Source organism: Condylura cristata, unplaced genomic scaffold (genome assembly GCF_000260355.1).
Source record: "Condylura cristata isolate star-nosed mole 26May11 unplaced genomic scaffold, ConCri1.0 scaffold00020, whole genome shotgun sequence".
Taxonomy (NCBI): Eukaryota; Metazoa; Chordata; class Mammalia; order Eulipotyphla; family Talpidae; genus Condylura; species Condylura cristata.
In genome coordinates, this window is record NW_004567121.1 from 19,514,292 (window position 1) to 19,532,468 (window position 18,177).

The 18,177-nt window shown below is 39.1% G+C and overlaps 1 protein-coding gene across 2 annotated transcripts in view; it reads left to right on the forward strand.

Moving 5' to 3' along the window:
• The window catches only part of DHX57 (DEAH (Asp-Glu-Ala-Asp/His) box polypeptide 57), a 57,642-nt gene that overhangs the window by 16,952 nt on the left and 22,513 nt on the right, over positions 1-18,177 (forward strand). For both annotated transcript variants that reach the window (XR_001145640.1, XM_004686278.2), the window contains exons 10-16: positions 1,892-2,025; positions 3,215-3,269; positions 7,424-7,629; positions 11,687-11,803; positions 14,813-14,909; positions 15,682-15,855; positions 16,447-16,647. Coding sequence is in view for 1 of the 2 variants with exons in the window: in XM_004686278.2 (XP_004686335.1) it covers positions 1,892-2,025; positions 3,215-3,269; positions 7,424-7,629; positions 11,687-11,803; positions 14,813-14,909; positions 15,682-15,855; positions 16,447-16,647 (984 nt within the window). In the remaining variant the exon portion in view is untranslated. The remainder of the gene's footprint in view (positions 1-1,891; positions 2,026-3,214; positions 3,270-7,423; positions 7,630-11,686; positions 11,804-14,812; positions 14,910-15,681; positions 15,856-16,446; positions 16,648-18,177) is intronic.

Sequence of the window (18,177 nt, forward strand, 5' to 3'; positions counted from 1 at the left end):
GATTTGGTGATGGGAAACCCGTGGGGATTACAATTGAGATGAAAAAAAAATGTGCAAAATGATGTAAAAATAAACTTTTTAATAATTTAAAAAAAAAGGAACTAAGTACTACAAGAATATGTCCTTATTAAAATTTAAATAAAACAAAGTAGAAATTCCCCTTAATATTCCCAAGTCATTCTTGGTGTCTTCCTAGACGTAACTATCTGGTTCAGATTGTTAAGTCGTTCTATACGTTGGTTTGTATGTTTACTTTATTAGAAACAGCTACTTTTTGGGTTTCCCTGGTGGCACAGGTTGAAGACACAGCACTGTCAGCCTGTCACCAGCCACTGCGACATGTTCAACCCCAACTGGCCAGGGAGCTGATCCACGTGGCTCAGCAGACCTCTCCTGCCTTATCTGCCGCTCCCCTCAGCAGTGTATGTCAGTGGATCTGCCTGTTCTGCCCCCCACTCTGGTGAATCCTGTTACCCCCACTACCCACACCTCTGCTTACATTACAGTTTTTATGTGCATAAATAAATTAATATTTTTTAAAAGTAGGTACTTTTGTTTCCTGAACTCTCATCTTTACAGAAAAAATACATTCATTGAAGAGTCACAGACTACTATATCCCAGGCATTGTTCTAGATTACTGAAGTAGTAACCAAAATCTCTGTCCTCGGAGAGGTAATACTCTAATGGGTGAGCCTGACAATAAGCAAGATAAATGAGTAAAATGCAGAGTATATTGAGTGCTGAGAAGAGAAGGGGTGATGTGAAGTACAAGGGAGGAGAGCAGATGAATGTTTAAGTAAGGTGATCAGGGAAAGCCAGGCTGAAAAGGTATTTCTGAGTGAAGATTTAAAAGGAAGGGAAGGAACTACCCATATGAACGCCTGGGAAAACCTCTGTGGGCAAATTAAACAGCGAAGACAGTGTGGCTGAGTCCGCAGGAGCAGCAGGAAAAGAGTGGTGGGGTGCAGGCAGTGGCACGTTGGGCTGTGGCAGTGAGGACTTCACTGTGTCACTGGACTATGATGAGCAATAGTGACACGGTAAAATTTATGTTTGAACAGAATTATTGTTTGCAGTAATTGAGAATAGATTGCAGCATGCTTGGACTGAAGCAGGGATATTAGGATATTGCAGCTCTACAGAACATAGCCTACAATTTGTTGTATTCCTTAAAAAGATTTTATGTATGCACATAAGAGCTGGGGTATTGGCCAGAGGTGTGGGGTGGGGTGGTGAGAGGATTCACCAGAGACAGAGAGGGAACAGAACAGGCACTTGGACTGAAATACACTGCTGAGGGGAGCAGCAGGCGAGACAGGAGATGTTTGCTGTGCCATGTGGGTCAGCTCCCTGGCCAGGGATCGAACTCATGCTGCAGTGGCTGTGGACAGCTTCCTAGTGCCACATCAAAACCCCTTAAGCCACCAGGGAGGCCCTGTTTTTGCTGTTGTTGTTCACTAATAATATGTCCTAGAGGTGATTTCATGACCATATCTAGTGTTCTACCTTTTCCCTTATGTCATCTGTTTTTTCATAGAATAGATTATATTTTTATAATAAACCACTTCTTGGTTGGTGGATATTTAATCATTTCCTGTACTTTACCATTACAACCAAGGCTCTGATGAAAGTCTTTGTATATAGCTCTGTATGTGTATGTTAATACCAAATCTAGAGTCATCAATGATAATTCATATTGACGGTTTTAGTACTACTGAATTAAGTTTATTTGGAGGAGAACCAAGTCTCAGATCTAGGAACACATCTTTCTGTGTTACAATTTTTGTCACATAGATCTTATATTTTCATTATTTAAAATATATCAACAGCTGTTAATTTTCATGTGCTGGATTCATTTGATTCTCAGATGTTTCTTTTATTTTTCTCTAGTGACTTCTTGCTTCTGGTTTTGAAGGACATTGTGATACAGAAGCCAACTCTTCAAGTTATTCTAATGAGTGCAACTTTAAATGCTGAGCTCTTTTCAGAATATTTCAATTCCTGCCCAATTATTACTATACCAGGTAATTAAAATATATCATTAAATACATATTATTCTTATACAAAAATAAATGTTTTAAAGGTCATCTGAGACATAAATTAGTAGGTCTTTATACCTCTTTCTAGACAAGAGGTGATTAGTTGTTGTGTGTTTTTTTTTTTAAGATTTATTTATTCATATAGAACTGGGGTATAGGCCAGAGATGCGGAGGGTGAGAGAATTCACCAGAGACAGAACGGGGAGTAGAACAGGCAGATCAATGAAGTACACTGCTGAGGGGAGCATTGGGCGGGTCAGGAGAGGTCTGCCTCGCCATGTGGATCTCCTCTGGGACAGGCGGCAATCGAACTCATGTGGAAGTAGCTTAAGCTTCTTAGTGCTGTGCTTTAACCTGCTGCGCCACCAGGGAGGGCCGGTGATTAGTTTTTATCAAAATTGTAACCATATAAAATCTTCACAAAAGGTAAAATTCATTTGCTGGGAGATTTCAATTATTTATGTGCTTTTGAAAAAGTATAGTCTTTCTAGCATTCCACCTTATGTAATTACCATCAAAATATTAGTTTATAGTGGTGATTTGTCATAAAGAGGGAAGTGATATGTATCATAAAGAGGGAAGTAATATGTAGTGTAGCATGTCTTCATTGCTGGATTCAGCAAATTTATAGATACTGGTTCACTCTGAGAGAAAGGAAAGTTGCATCATCTGTATGTTCACTTGGTGTTTGCAGTGTCATTGTGGAAATAACTGATCACCCTGGGCTTTGATTTATTCTTCTCTTATTGTTTGCCTAGGAGTAATTTGGAAGCACTGACTGATGAATGATAGTGCTATTTGTTCTAGCTGTGGAGAGTATTGACAATAGATTTAAAGAAGAGATTATGTCTGTAATCGAGAATATAATTGTTGAATGTTTAGAGTCCCTATGAGAGAAGAGGAGAGGGTGGGAAATGTTTAACACTGTTTAAAAAAAGAGGAGTAAAAAAAGTCTTATGGGCAATTAATCCACCAATATGCATCTATTTGTTTTGCTAATAGAATATCCCTCTTCCAGTTGCTATCAAAACCTTTTTTTTTCCATACTTTTAAGACTGTAAAACAAATAGGACCTTACTATACTAAGCTTTGTTTTAGAAGAATTTTATATAGACAATCTATTTCCAGATAATCAAATTGGTATTCTGAGACTTCTATTTTCTTGTTTTTCTAGGTCGTACATTTCCTGTTGATCAGTTTTTTCTGGAAGATGCAATTGCTGTGACAAGGTAAGGAAGATATTAGTTACAGCAATAGGTCAATGAAAGTCTTAAAAACAGAGTTATGTCTTACCTAGTTGAGCTGAGACACTAATAAATGTATTAATTTTTTTCTCTATGTTTCTCCCTTTCAGCAAATATTTATTACAAAAATTACTTGCAATTCACAGGCCATATTATTTATTAGGAGTACTGACTTTGGAGCCCTAATATAAGCTCTGGACTTTGGATGATAATATGTGTTGATGTGGGTTCAGCAGATGCAACAAATGTTCAGTTGTGGTGGGAGGTGCTGGCAATGCCAGAGACTGTGCTTGAGTTTGGTCAAGGGGTGATATGGGAACCACTATACCTTTTACTCATATCGCTTTGAACCTAAAACTGCTCTAAGAAGTAAGGAAGTATATGGAGAATTTAACATTTTTTAAAAAAATACTGATTCTCAACGTTTCTAGGGTACAATTTTTTGTTTGAATGCCAGTCATTCCAGAACATGTTCTTTCGTTCTGTGTCATTTCAACAAGAGTAATCTATCATTTCATGTTAGGGAAGGAAAATAAGAAATGGTTAGGGAAGGAAAATAAGGAATGTAGGAATGTGAAATATTTCCATAGCACTCCAAAACCTGCCCACTCCAATGGCTGAAAGCAGCCCTATTCTTTTTTTAAAAAAGGTAACTGTCCTACATACTGTCAAATGGCTAGTACAGGGCATAATTATGTTCTGCTTTCAGTGGAAATGAATTGCTAACTCAATATAATTTATTATTAATTAGGAAACTATCTCAACTGTAAATTTAATGTTTGAAATTAAGTTACTTATAAATAACATTCTCAATAAAAGACAAGAATTAACTCAAAAAAAAATACTGAATCTGTAAATTGCTTAGATCTTTCGACTTAATAACCTAAAACATTCATCAGTAGCTTAACCTCTCTGTGACTCAGGTTCATCTTACATAAGACGGTTATATTAGTAGTAGCTGCTTCACAGTGTTATGAGATTAATTAACTACTACTTGGAAGCATTTGAGTTGGATGCTCCCAGCTCAACATACTTACAGAAAACTTAGAACTGTGCTTAGTACATAGTAAATGCTTTATAGATGCTAACTACCTTTATCATTCTACCTCAAGGAGTATGCAGTAATATAGTGTTAAGATGTCTACAGAATTTCAAGACTACGTAGAAGTTGGTAGTGTCAATGGATGCAAACAGATTTCTTTCCTTTGAAAGCCGAGTTTCTTCCTACTTTTTGACCTTGAAGATTCCCCAGGGTTTTATATTTGCACATTATCCTATTTCTTCTGGCTATTAAACTCTTCCTGTGCTCTCTGAGACTCATGTGATTTCAGCTTACACCTCTGTGTCAAGGTGAGGAAGAGGAGAAAGGAATAAAGACAGTAATAGTACGGCATGATCGAGAAACAGTCCTTAGCTTAGTAGTACTGAGCTTTGTGTGGAATAAATGTAAAGGAAACCAAGTGGAGGCTGATGTCTTGTGTGAGGGAGGCCTCGCATGTCCACATAATGAAGGTAGTAGGGAGCCAATGAAAGTTTTTAAGAAGAAGAGGGATATAATTAATTCTGTGTTTTAAGATAATTCTGGAGGCAATGAGTTTGAAAAAGAGGATAAAGATAGGTTAATTAGTTAAAAGATGATTTCCCCTGAGAGTCATATTCAGTGGAAGTGGAATAGAGCCCTGAAAATAGTAATTTTAATAAACTCCCTAAGTATGCTTACTGCACACTAAAGATTAAAGGTTTGAGCTCGAAACTACTGTATCATTAAATAAATATAGAATTGGGAAGGAATCTTATTAAGAATGGAAGGAACAAGGAGAAGGAGAAAATTGCTGTGTTGAATTTAAGGGGCCAAACATTTCATTCTGAATATGAGGTTAGGGTCTTCCCTGTTGGCGCAGCTGGTCAAATTGCAGCACTGTGAAGCTATCTGCAGCCACTGCAGCACCAAATCGATTCTCAACCTGGAAGCTGACCCACATGGCACAGCAGACCTGCCTGCTGCTCCCCTCAGCAGTGTATTTTTGTCAGTCTGCCTGTTCTGCCCCCTACTCTGTCTCTGGTGAATCCTCTTACCCCCACCCCTTATCTCTGGCCTGTATTCCAGTTCTTGTATGCATAAATACATAAATCTTAAAAAAAAAAAGAAAGAAAGAAAAAGATGAAAACACTGGTCTGGGCTTCTTGACAGACACAGAGGTGATAGCTGAAATCACATGAGTCTCAGAGAGCACAGGAAGAGTTTAATAGCCAGAAGAAATTCAGGTCAAAAAGCAGGAAGAGGCCCTCCCTGGTGGTGCAGCGGGTTAAAGCACAACACTGAGAATCTAAAGCCGCTTCCGCATGAGTTCGATTCCCGCCTGCCTCGGAGGTGACCACATGGCGAGGCAGACCTCTCCTGACCCGCCCGCTGCTCCCCTCAGCAGTGTACTTCGTAGATCTGCCTGTTCTGCTCCCCACTCTGTCTCTGGTGAAGCCTCTCGCCGCCCCTGAGCCTCTGGCCTGTACCCCAGTTCTGTATGAACAAATAAATAAATCTTTAAAAAAAAAAAAAAAGGCAGGAAGAAACTCAGCTTTCAAAGGAGAGAAATCTGTTTGTATCCATTGATACTACCATCTTCTGTGTAGTCCTGAAATTCTATAGACATCTTAACACTGCATACTCCTTGAGGGTGGAATGAGGAATGATAATGGTAGTTAGCATCTCTAAAGCATTTACTATGTACGAAACACAGTTCTAAGTACAGTTCTAAGTATTTTGCAAGTACGTTAAGTTGGGAGCAGCCAACTCAAATGTTTCCTCCATGAAGTTTCCTATTTTCTTTCATTTGAGATTAAACATTCCTTTATTAGATGTCTTAAAGTACTTTCTGGTGCTTCTAATGACATCTGTTTCCATGTATCTGACAGTATGATAAGTTGTTTGGTTTATCTACCCCTACTAATTTGTCATTTCAAACTTGAAGGAATATTCATTTTATGTACCAAATCACCCACATACCTCCATATTTACTTGCTCAGAGTAAAAATTCAGTAAATGTTAAACAAGCAAATGTTGACTGTGAAAGGAGATTGTGGCATTAGATGGAGGGAAGAGATTGGAGGGAATCAAAATTATAGACTTTGAAACTATTTTAAGCTACAATTATTTACTGACTTTAACTGAAATCTTACAAGAAATTATAAAGAAATGAAAGCTAAAGGAAAAGCGACCTGGTTGGAAAAGATAGAGGGGAGGACAGGGTTTCCCACTTACCAACTGTGCTCTTATCCCAGACCCTCTGCTGAGACTGAGAAACCTTTAAGGTTCAAGGAAAATAGTTTCTAATTTCTTATTAAGGTCAGTTCTCTCAATACATGAAATGATTTGTTCAAAGTTCCATGGGGCCTCCCTGAGGCCTAAGAGTTGGCTAAGTGTCAGCGCTGTTACTGCTGTGGTCTAGGTTCGATCCCCAGCCCAGGAGCTGACCCACACAGCGCAGCAGACCTCTCCTGTCTTACCCGCTGCTCCCTTCGGCAGTGTACTTCAGTCAGTACTTGTTCTGCTGCCCATTCTGTCTCTGGTAAACCCTCTCACACCCTGCACCTCTGGCCTACACCCTAGTTCTTCAATGCAAAAATGAAACATATATATATATGTGTGTATATATATATAAGTCCACACAGCAGGTTGATTTAGTGGCAGATACAGAATTCAAAGACAGATCTTCGTATCTCAATTTTAGTCATTATTCCAAATAGTAAGTCAGAGTTTTGAAGTGTTTTAAGCATAGTCAGTTGCCTGGGAATTATAGTTGAAGCTATGGAAGTGAATAAAATTACCAAAGAAGAAAATAAAAAAGGGATAGTACTGAAGTACAATTTGAATAAATTTTCTGAACACCCATGCCACTTTTAATGGGTAGAATCTTTCCCCAAGGTCTTACCTGATCTCCTGTCTTTTAAGTCAAGCAGTGCCGAAAGCATTCCAGTGTCTTCCCCACCAGAAATCAGGCACAGCCAGTGGAATCCTGGACTGAGAAGAAGCACTCATGAATTGGGTCGAAACAGGCCACCATGTGCTGATCGGGCACATGCAATAGGTGAATGTGCCTCCCTCCAGCAGACCCTACACACACTCCTTTGTTTCCCTCCCTCAGATACGTGCTACAGGATGGGAGCCCGTACATGCGCTCCATAAAACAGATGGCAAAGGAAAAGCTTAAAGCAAGGCGCAGCCGAACGGCCTTTGAAGAAGTGGAGGAGGACCTGCGGCTCTCCCTTCACCTCCAGGACCAGGATTCTGCCAAGGATGCAGTGCCAGATCAACAGTTAGATTTTAAGCAGCTCCTGGCCCGCTATAAAGGTAATGTGCATCATTCCTAGGAAACATAGCCATGCCAGAGACTTCAAGGATTTTCCCCACCATGATCCTGAAGAAAAAATATGGTTCTTGTTTCATAGCTGCTTTGTTTTAAATTCATCAGCGCAACCTTAAATCTAGAAAGTAGCAGTTCTATCACATAGAGACTGTAGTTATTATAGCTACCAGTGGGTTTATTTCTGTGCATAAAGAAATGTGATATAGTAAAATATGTTTTTAAGTCATTTGCAACCTTTTATTTTGTTATGATTCAAATTTACAGAGACATTTGTAAGACTATGCAATGAATTTTCATATATCCTTTACACCAGTTTGCCAATTGTTTGTTAATATTTTGCTTCCTTTGCTTGTCACTTGTTCTGTATGTATACAGATATTTCCTGAATCTTTTGAGTGAAAATTCCAGCTATGATGTCCTTAACCTGTAGCACTTCATTTAGTATATATTTTCTAAGAACAAAGCCATTACTTTATATTTCAATAGTACATGGTCAAAATGAAAACAATTGACAGTGATGCAATACTATTATTTAATCCACGGTGTGCACACTAACTTTGCTGGTTATCCCAATTATGTCCTATATTGCTGTTTTTCCTGACCTGCAATATGTATTGCATTCATTTGCCATGCTCTTTAGTTTTCTTTGATCTGGATTAGTTCTTTAGCCTTTGTCTTTATGATCTTGGCATTTTTAAAGAGCTCAGACCAATTATTTTGAACTGTTCCTCCATTTGAGCTTGTCAAATGTGTCCCAATGATTAAAGTTAGGTTATGTGCTGTTGGCTAGAAAACCATAGAAATAGAAACTATGGAGACTCCTCAGTGCATCCTGTCAGGAGGCACAAAATGTTGGCTTGTCACATTACTGGTCACATTAACTTGGTCACTTGGTTAAGGTGAATGACGTCTGGTAGGCTTGCCCCTGTGTAGTTGCCATTTATTCCCTTTGAGTAAGTCAGTCATTTTGTGGGGAGATGATTGACAATAAAGATCCCATAACAACCTCAATATTTCACTACTTGTTGGAGTTTATTCATGGCTGTTTAGATGGTCTAGTGTGAGGGTCCACTCTATGCTGAGCCTCTTCATACATGGTGCCAGGTGTTTCCTTCTCCATTCCAGACCCCATGAGCAGCATGCTCTTCAGTCCCGTCTAGTCTTCTATACACATAAACTGGGCTGACTGGGCTGACCCCTGGAAAAAACCAAGGTTACCTCCTCTTTTGCTTTCTTCCTGCAACCTAGGCCAGAGGCAGTTTTGCACTGCCTTTTCTGCTCTTTTCCCTGGACTGCCACTCCAGGTCTTTTTAGTCCTTCCAACCCCCCCCAGAAGTACTTATCTTGCCACGAGCAAGAGCTCAACTCCTACTACTGCTTCTACACTACAAGAGGCAGGGGCGTTCTTTCCTCCTTCCTGGGAAGATTGTCTTCCCAATCTGGATGGGAAAACCTAGTCTTCCCAACATAGTAAAGTTAAGCGCATGGACCTGTATCTTACAGACCTGGGTTCGACTCCCAAGGCTCTCATAAAATCAGCTCTATGATCTTGAGCACGCTCCTATCATCTGTATACCTGATTTTCCTATCTGAAAGTGGGAGTCCACAGCATAATGCAGAGTTGTGAGTCCAATTAAAATATGTCTGACTCAGCTGTTGATGTTCTTATGTTCTTTCTCTGTATCATACTAGCTGACAGTTCCTTTTTCCTGATTCTGTTAAACTGTGGAACAGGAAAATCCCTTAGTTTCTCTTGAAATTTCAGGGTTACATTTAAAGAGTTATAACTGTATGTAAGCCAAGCTTTTCTAATTTCAGGGATAGAAGCTACTGAAGTCCAGAAAGCTCCTCTATGGACTCCTTTCCAAGGAAAAAGAAGGGAGAATTTGAGGTCTAGAGACCTGATTCTGCCACTAGCTACTGTGCGATGCTGGGCTGATTAACCTCTTAGCTCCTGGAAGCCTTCTTTCCCTGTGAGGAAGCACTTGGTCTCCTGGATCTCAGTGCTCTTTACTTTTCAGAAAATAAAAAAATTTCCTAGCTCAATTCTTAAACTTTTCTAGCTTTAAAAAAAGATAATGAGCCTTTTAAAGTGTATACTGATTAGTAACAACTGCTGAGTATTTAAAAAGTAAAATAAAGTATATTTTATTTCTCATCTTTTCTTCAATTAGCTGGTCCTCTTTCCTTTTTGAAATGACTATTTGGAATCTTGGCAAGTAAAAGCCATTCTTGTCCTGCCTCCCACTCCAACCATACCCTTGTTTGTGTAGCTTGTTTCTTCCTTTCATTTTTGGACAGTGTAGGATTGGCCTTGCTCCCAATTACATTTATTTGATTTGGTTAAACTGTACTTAGGGTGATGGGCCCCTGGGAGGACTGAAGAAGAAAGGGGAACAGTCTTTAGAGAGTTAGTCTCCTTAAGAATGTTATTTGTTTTTCTGCCTCATCCTTGTTTGTTAGGAAAAAGTTCTAGTGGTGGGGAGAACCTAGATGTCACCACAATTAAAAGAATAAATTACTGAATGAAAGGATGAATAAGAATACCAAAAAAGTAAGTAAATAAAATTGTAGTTGAGTATGGAGAGATTAAAATAAAGCATATTGTATGACTGTGAGCCACACAGAACAGGAAATTGTAAGCCTGCATCACTGCTCAGCAGGAGCCTTCTCGCAAGGTTCAGTGATGAATTGGAATAAGTGCATGTGCCGAAAAGACTGAAAATGTGCTCTTCAGAGAAAATTTGTAGCATTTAATTAGACATTAAATTTCCAATGATATGTCAGTATAAAATAACTACAACCGGTTTATGTTTTATGGCTAAAGAAAAGAATGTTATTTGTTTTTAAGTGAGCTGAGGCTTATCTGATAACCCCAACATGTATCTTTTTTTTAAAAGATTTATTTATTTATGCATACAGAACTGGGGTACAGGCCACTGAGAGGATTCACCTGAGACAGAGTGGGGAGCAGAACAGGGAGATGTACTGAAATACACTGCTGAGGGGAGCAGCGGGCAGATAAGGAGAGGTCTGCCACACCATGTGGGTCACCTCCCTAGCAGGGGATCGAACTCATGCTGTAGTGGCTGTGGATTGCTTCATAGTGCTGTGGCACCACCAGGCAGGGTCCCAAAAATGTATCTTTTACTGGGCCTGAGTTGTGTTACATTGAGGGTCTTTGGATAGACCTCAGGGGTGCTGTGAAGCCATTAAAATCACATGTATTTTTCAGGGAAGATTTATATTTGTATTATTTTTTCAAAGAAGCCTAAAGAGTCACTGTTGTAGGACCCTCCCTAGTGGTACGGCAGGTTAACGCACAGCACTGTGAAGCTGTCACAGCCACTGCAGCATGGGTTCAATCCCCGGCCAGGGAGCTGACCCACATGGCACAGCAAGCAGACCTCTCCTCCCACACCTGCTGCTCCCCTCAACAGTGTATTTCAGTGGATCTGCCTATCTTGCTCTTCACTCTGTCTCTAGTGGGTCTTCTCACCTCTGTATCTCTGGCCTATCCTCCAGTTCTTGTGTGCAAAAATAAATCTTTTAAAAAAAAAAATAGTACTCCAAGAAACATAAAACAAAACCTTCTTTGAAAAACAAAGTCACTGTTGTAGAGGTACAGTGACAACTGTGGTCACTACCCCTTGATTTCCAGGGGTTACTGTTACCCAGACTTCTCCTGGTCTGACTCATGGTTTGATTGAATCTGGAAGGGGTCTCTAAAATGTATTTGACTTTGAATTTTGTTTCTAGAACATAAACTGTCAATATGTGTGTAATGAATATAAGGGGAAGAAATAAGGAATGTTAAAAGTGGCTGGTAAGTGTCTTTCTAACAAAGGCAGATATCTCTGGGTCATTTTTCAAGCAGATAGTATTTATAGTGTGCTGTGTTTTCTGAGAGACTGAAAGAAAAAACTTCATTTTGGTGCATTAATGTAAATGTGTTATAAAATCAAATAAAGACATTAACCTTATTCACAGGCAGGTTGGATTCCATATGTGTAATTATTCTGATTTTTACCTTTGTTTCAGGGGTTAGCAAGTCAGTCATCAAAACAATGTCTGTCATGGATTTTGAGAAGGTTAATCTTGAATTAATAGAGGCCTTATTGGAGTGGATTGTGGATGGAAAACACTCCTACCCTCCAGGTAACTGCTTCCTGCCTTCATCTGTGTGAAAGATGGCAAGAGGGATGGGAGCTTACTTACTGAGATAATGAGCACTAAGATGACAGCCTCCTGGAGTTTTCCCTCATTTCCTTACCTTTTTACCCAGTTGCTTGCATACTTTGCAGAGGGAAATTTTACCTCAACTTTTTGAGAATCACTCGGAGCAGAGATGTTAACAATTTGCAAAGTCCAAAAAGAAGAAAGCCAAAAAGAAGGCCTAGATGATTCACATATTAAATGCTCAGTTCTGGGTGGCGCAGGAGTTATAGTCTCAGCACTATCAAGCTATCACCAGCCATGAAGCATGAGTTCCATGTGTGGCCAGGGAGCTGACCTGCATGGGGCAGCAGACCTCTCCTGTCTTTCCCACTGCTCCCCTCAGCAGTGTATTTTAGTAGATCTGCATGTTCTGCTCTCCACTCTGTTTCTGGTGAATCTCTCACCCCCCACACCTCTGCCCTACACCCCAGTTCTTGTATGCATAAATAAGTAAAAGTATAAATATTTAAAAAATAAAAATACATAAATGTTCAGTCCTTGGTTAAATGGAGCCTAATAATGAGTGTTTAAGTCACCTGGAGACTGGCACATGGAGCCACAGTAAAGTGGGGTTAAGAGAACAGGCTTTGTTGCTGATAAGTTCCCCAGCTCTGCCACTCAGCAACTGTGAAACCTTTGATAAAATCTTTATCTTTTCTGTGCCTCAGTTTCTTTGTTTGTAAAATGAAGACAATAATAAATCCCTTTCCATAAAGTTATCTTGAGGATTAAAAGAACCCATATATATGCCCAGTAGATATGACCCCCCATAATGATCACGTACAGTTGGATTCATCCATCGTCATCATGGTTACAATCACCGTCCTACTGCTAACTTAGCACAGAGCAGTCATTTCTTCCCCTTTACTCCCTATCTTCCAGGCCTTCTGGGTGGCCTTCTTAAGCTCACACTTAGGATCTCTTATCCTCAGATCTTATGGCTGAATCCTTCAATACCAAATGTCTTCTCTTCAGGAAGTCTTCTCTGACCACCCTAACTGTTGCCTTACCCTCTCTTACCCTGTCACAATATCCAAAATGATTTCCATTATAGTACTTACTGCTACCTAAAATTACAGTCCTGCTTACTGAGCGTTTTTTTCAATAGAATGTAAGCTCATGATCCTTCTGGACCTCTGTATTCATCGGCTGGAATATTTAGGTTCAGAGTGAGTATTTGTTTCAGGGATAAGTGCAGCCAGTGGAGGTTCATCAGTAAGTGGGATAATAAGTCAAATAAACTGTATTATGCATTCATTCTGCCCATACTTAAAGAAATGAGAGAGCTGCCTTCCTCTGCTTAGACTTCTCAGTTTTTCTACAGAGATGTGTGCTGCAGAAAATGCTTGAAGTGCTTTTTCTTTAGCTCTTGGCAGGGAGCCATTGTTGGCTAATGCATTATCACTGGATTTAATATCCTGTTCCATCCCAAAGGAAAAGCCTGTTGTTGAAAAAAAAAGCAAGTATAACAGCCAAAAAGGAATGCTAGAAAAGTCCCTAAAATCACAGCAGAGTAGACGTAGTGATTAGGAAGTATTCGTATTTGTGGGTATTAAAGATATCCCCTGATGGTCAAGGCAGATGGTCAAGCCATGAAGGCAGAGCAAGTCAGAAGGCACGTCAAATTTGGACAAAAATTTGTTTCCAGGCCTCCCTGGTGGCACAGGGGATTAAGTCTCAGCACAGTGAAGTTATTGGCAGCCACTGCAGCACGAGTTCGATCCCCGGCCAGGTAGCTGACCTATGTGGCACAGCAGACCTCTCCTGTCTTGCCTGCTGCTCCCCTTAGCAGTGTGTTTTCAGCTAATTTGCTCCCCACTGTGTCTCTGGTGAATCTTCTCACTGCCCCCAAGCCACCACACCTCTAGCCTACACCCCAGCTCTTATATGCATAAATAAATAAAATAAATCTTAAAAAAAATAGTTTCCACATATATATAATTCCCATATATAATTTTACCACTCAAAATGAGTGGTGTTTTAATAGAAAGGGCTGCAAGATATGGAGTATAAAGAGCATAGATCTTGTGCTAGAAACCCTCAGTTTATATCCAAGTTCCTCATCCTGGTCATTCTGTGACCTGGCCGAGGTAGGAGGTCATTTGTAAGAGTACTGACAAACTCTGTGGATGTGTGTGGGATCAGATGAGATAATGTACATGAAAAGTTACATACTATGAAGTATTAAAAACACAAGAAATATATTTTTGCTCTTCTTATGTCACACACAGTTCCATTTTTGTAATAATTTAGACTCCTTATTTATTTAGTGGTGAGAATACTGTGACAAATATATCCCATTATACCTTGCACAGAGCTGACTGACATAGGCACCTAATATGTATTTGTGGCACCAGGGATGAGGCTAGTGAATAAAGCCTTATGGTCCGCAAACCATTAATGTGGATGGCATGGCTAGTTAACGCTTCTTCAAGATATTTATGAATTTGTTTTATTTTTTTTAATTTTTCTCTTTTTATATATTTGGATTTATATCACCAGTTGGCCAGCCAATTATAATCTCTTCTATCAAGTAAAATGTTTATGGATTTTATTTACCTACAGCTAGAAGAGTCTTCCTGTTCTATACGATTAGAAGGTGACTCTTCCTCTGGAAACAAAATGTCAGAGGCCAGGGGACTGAAGAAGTATGTCTAAAGTCCCTTGAAATGCTTTGCTGATGACTCTTGTATTACTTAAGGCATTATTTTTTCCCCCACACTTGAGTTTTTCCTGTTGAAAGCTTGAAAAATATGAGTACTTATTTTATAATTATTAAATTAGAAAACACTAAAAACAGTTGGCTATTCATTGGAGACTTTACAAAGAGAAGAAAGTTGACAATGAAAAATTCTCAAGTTATTACATGTTTTGGTTTAAAAGAGCTTTATAATCTTTATTAGATTTTCCTTTTTCCATCTTTAAGAGTGATTCTTTTTCTCTTCCTAGGTGCTATACTTGTATTTTTACCAGGACTTGCAGAAATCAAAATGCTTTATGAACAACTTCAGTCTAATTCTCTTTTCAACAACAGACGCAGTAATAGGTAAGTTACTTGCTTTCTATATCCTTAACATTCACTGCAGTTACATGTGAAGATGAATTGCCAGAAAGGCCTCTGACGCTTATCACCCTCTTTAGATCCTGGTGTCACACCTCAAGAATATGTTTGTTTATGCCAGCTGGAAACAGACAAACCTGCTTGCTCCAGGAGTCAATTTTTTCCATTCCATTAAATAAAAATATTTCCCCTCCTTTAGTGTAATGACTCATCTAACTTGTATGTCATTTCAGTTGTCAGATACAGAAGACAGGAGAAGCCAGTATTAGTAACATCAAAGAAATGTTACCATATTGAGAAAAAAAGAATTTTCAACAATGTGTCTTCAAGTCTAAGGCAAAAATTACTTGATAGATTAACACTCCTTAGAAATATAAGAATATAGTTTCTTAACTTAAGTCAGTATCCTGCCTGCCTCTTTCTGGACTTAAAGTCTGGGAGAAAATGATTCTGTGTTATTTAGTGTGCTTGAGGGTTTACATTTGTAGAATATTGATTATTTATATCTCTTGATTACTTACTGCCAAATTGCAATCTACTCTTTTCCCCAAGTTGATGCAAGGTTTTTAGTTCACAGAACTGAGTAGATGTTTTATAGGCATCAGAATGAACCTTCGAAAAGCTGGGTCCTGAGGACAGTTTATGGAGAAGTTTCACATACTTGGTGTACCATCAGTGATTTTAATAGAATTCTCCCCCTGTAGCCAATTTCAGTGTTACGTATTAGAACACTTAATGTGCTGTGATTTCCTTGCAGGTGTGTCGTTCACCCACTTCATTCGTCTTTATCCAGTGAAGAGCAGCAGGCAGTGTTTGTAAAACCTCCTGTAGGTGTAACCAAGATTATAATTTCCACCAACATTGCTGAGACATCAATAACCATTGATGATGTTGTCTATGTCATCGATTCTGGAAAAATGAAAGAAAAAAGGTACTACCCTTTAGACATGTAAGAGAGGGACTAAAAATGCTCCTTTATTGGCTCATGTTATTAAGCTCTGTAGTTCACAATATGAAAACAATACTTCCTGAAAACTGTTTATGGATGTATGAGTGAATCTACAGCCAGGACCACGAATCTTAAGTCAAACAGAAGTGAAAAGTTTAAAGTGTTTACCCTGGAAATAATTATTTTCCTCTCTTTTTCTCATATTACTTTACCTGTGCTTGAATGAGAAAGAGTTAATATGGGAGGTGATAGATATGTTAATTACTATGGCAATCACTTCATAATGTATACATTACAAAACTTCACAATGTGCACCTGAAAATATACAAGTTTTATTTATCAAAAATAAAAATGAAGAAATTTTTTTTTAATTTGAATGAAGAGTGTACATATAGTGACACTTGATACTTTTAAATCGGTGCTAGGTGTTCCCACCGGGGATTCAGTTATCCCAGATCTCTTAGAATACACTGTCCTTTTGTGGCCATAAGGTGACTCATCTGTTCTGCCCATGCTAAATAAAGTCTTGGCCACCTTCTTATAAAATAACTCTTCTTGACATTTTCTTAATAGATATGATGCCAGCAAAGGGATGGAAAGTCTAGAGGATACTTTTGTGTCTCAAGCCAATGCTTTGCAAAGAAAAGGTCGAGCAGGCCGTGTTGCATCTGGGGTCTGTTTCCATTTGTTCACTAGTCATCACTTCAATCACCAGCTTTTAAAACAGCAGCTACCAGAAATACAAAGAGTGCCACTGGAACAGCTGTGCCTAAGGTATCTCTTGATCTTCGTGCTTTACTTTCAAAGGTGTTAATGTTCCGTGTTTTCTTTTTCTTACTTAAAGACTTTTTTTAAAACGTATTTTTTTATTTATGATACAAGAGCTGGGCTGTAGGCCAGAGGTGCAGGAGGTTCATCAGAGCATCAGAGACAGAGTGGGGAGCAGAACAGGCAGATCTACTGAAATATACTGCTAAAAAAAAAAAGGAATACACTGCTGAAGGGAGCAGCGGGTGAAACAGGAGAGGTCTGATGCAACATGGGGGTCAGCTCTCTGCCTGGAGATTAAACTCATGCTGCATTGGCTGCAGATAGTTTCATAGTGCTTACACTTAACCCCTTGTGCCACCAGGGAGGCGGCCCCCTAAATAGAAGAGATTGTGCAAAGAGTGGCCATGGATGAACTTCATTCATTTGCAAAGAAAGGGCACTTGAATGTTCCTTTACCATTTCTTTTAACTTTTTGCTCATAAAAATGTCTTACACTGCAGAAGATGTTCCTACACTTGTAAGTCAGGAAAGTAATCTAATTTACTAAGAAATTTCTGCTGGGGTAAACCAATATGAAATTATCACAGGGAAAAATCTATAGCTCAGTAAGAGCAAAGAGAACAACTTGAAAACCCCAGTGTTTACCCGATGAACAAATATCATAAAATAGGATGTTATAAACTAATGAGCAAACTCATTATTATTGAAACTGGGAAACATTTGGTTCAACCATTTTGAAAAGTGCTTGGTATTATGGAACTCTAAAACTACCTTTACACTTTGACCAGTTATTTTGAGGGTGACCCAAAATATTCTAATTGAAGAATGTTACAGCTCTTCTTTTATCTAGATGTTATAAATCTTTAATTTTTTAATTTGGATTTTTTCCACATGCAATAAAGATATTATTATTTTGAGAGCCTTCCACTGACCAGGCATTGTGCTAAGTAAGCACCAGGGATACTAGAGAATACAAGACGTAATCCCTGCTTTCAGGTGTCCATGATCAGATCTTAAGAAATTGGGCAAACAGATGTCTTGACCTTAGTGCAAATGAAGAAATGAGAAAGCTATAGAAATCATTTGACTCATGAAGGAGAAAGAGGAGGAAAAATAAAATATAAATGGCACATATGATTTAAAAACAACTCAAGGTCTCCCTGGTGGCTCAGGGGTTAATTCTCAGCACTATCAAGCTATCACCAGCCACTGCAGCATGAGTTCTACCCCCAGTCAGGGAGTTGACCCACATGGGTTCAGCAGACCTGTCCCATTTCACCTGCTGCTCCCCTCAGCAGTGTATTTCAGTAGATCTGCTTGTTCTGCTCCTCACTTTGCCTTTGGTGAGTCCTCTAACCCCCTGCACCTCTGGCCCTCACTCCAGTTCTAATATGCATAAATAAATAAAATAAACCTTTTTTTTTTTAAAGATTTATTTATTCATAGAGAACTGGGGTACAGGCCAGAGATGAGGAGGGTGAGAGGATTCACCAGAGACAGAGTGGGGAGCAGAACAGGCAGATCTACGAAGTA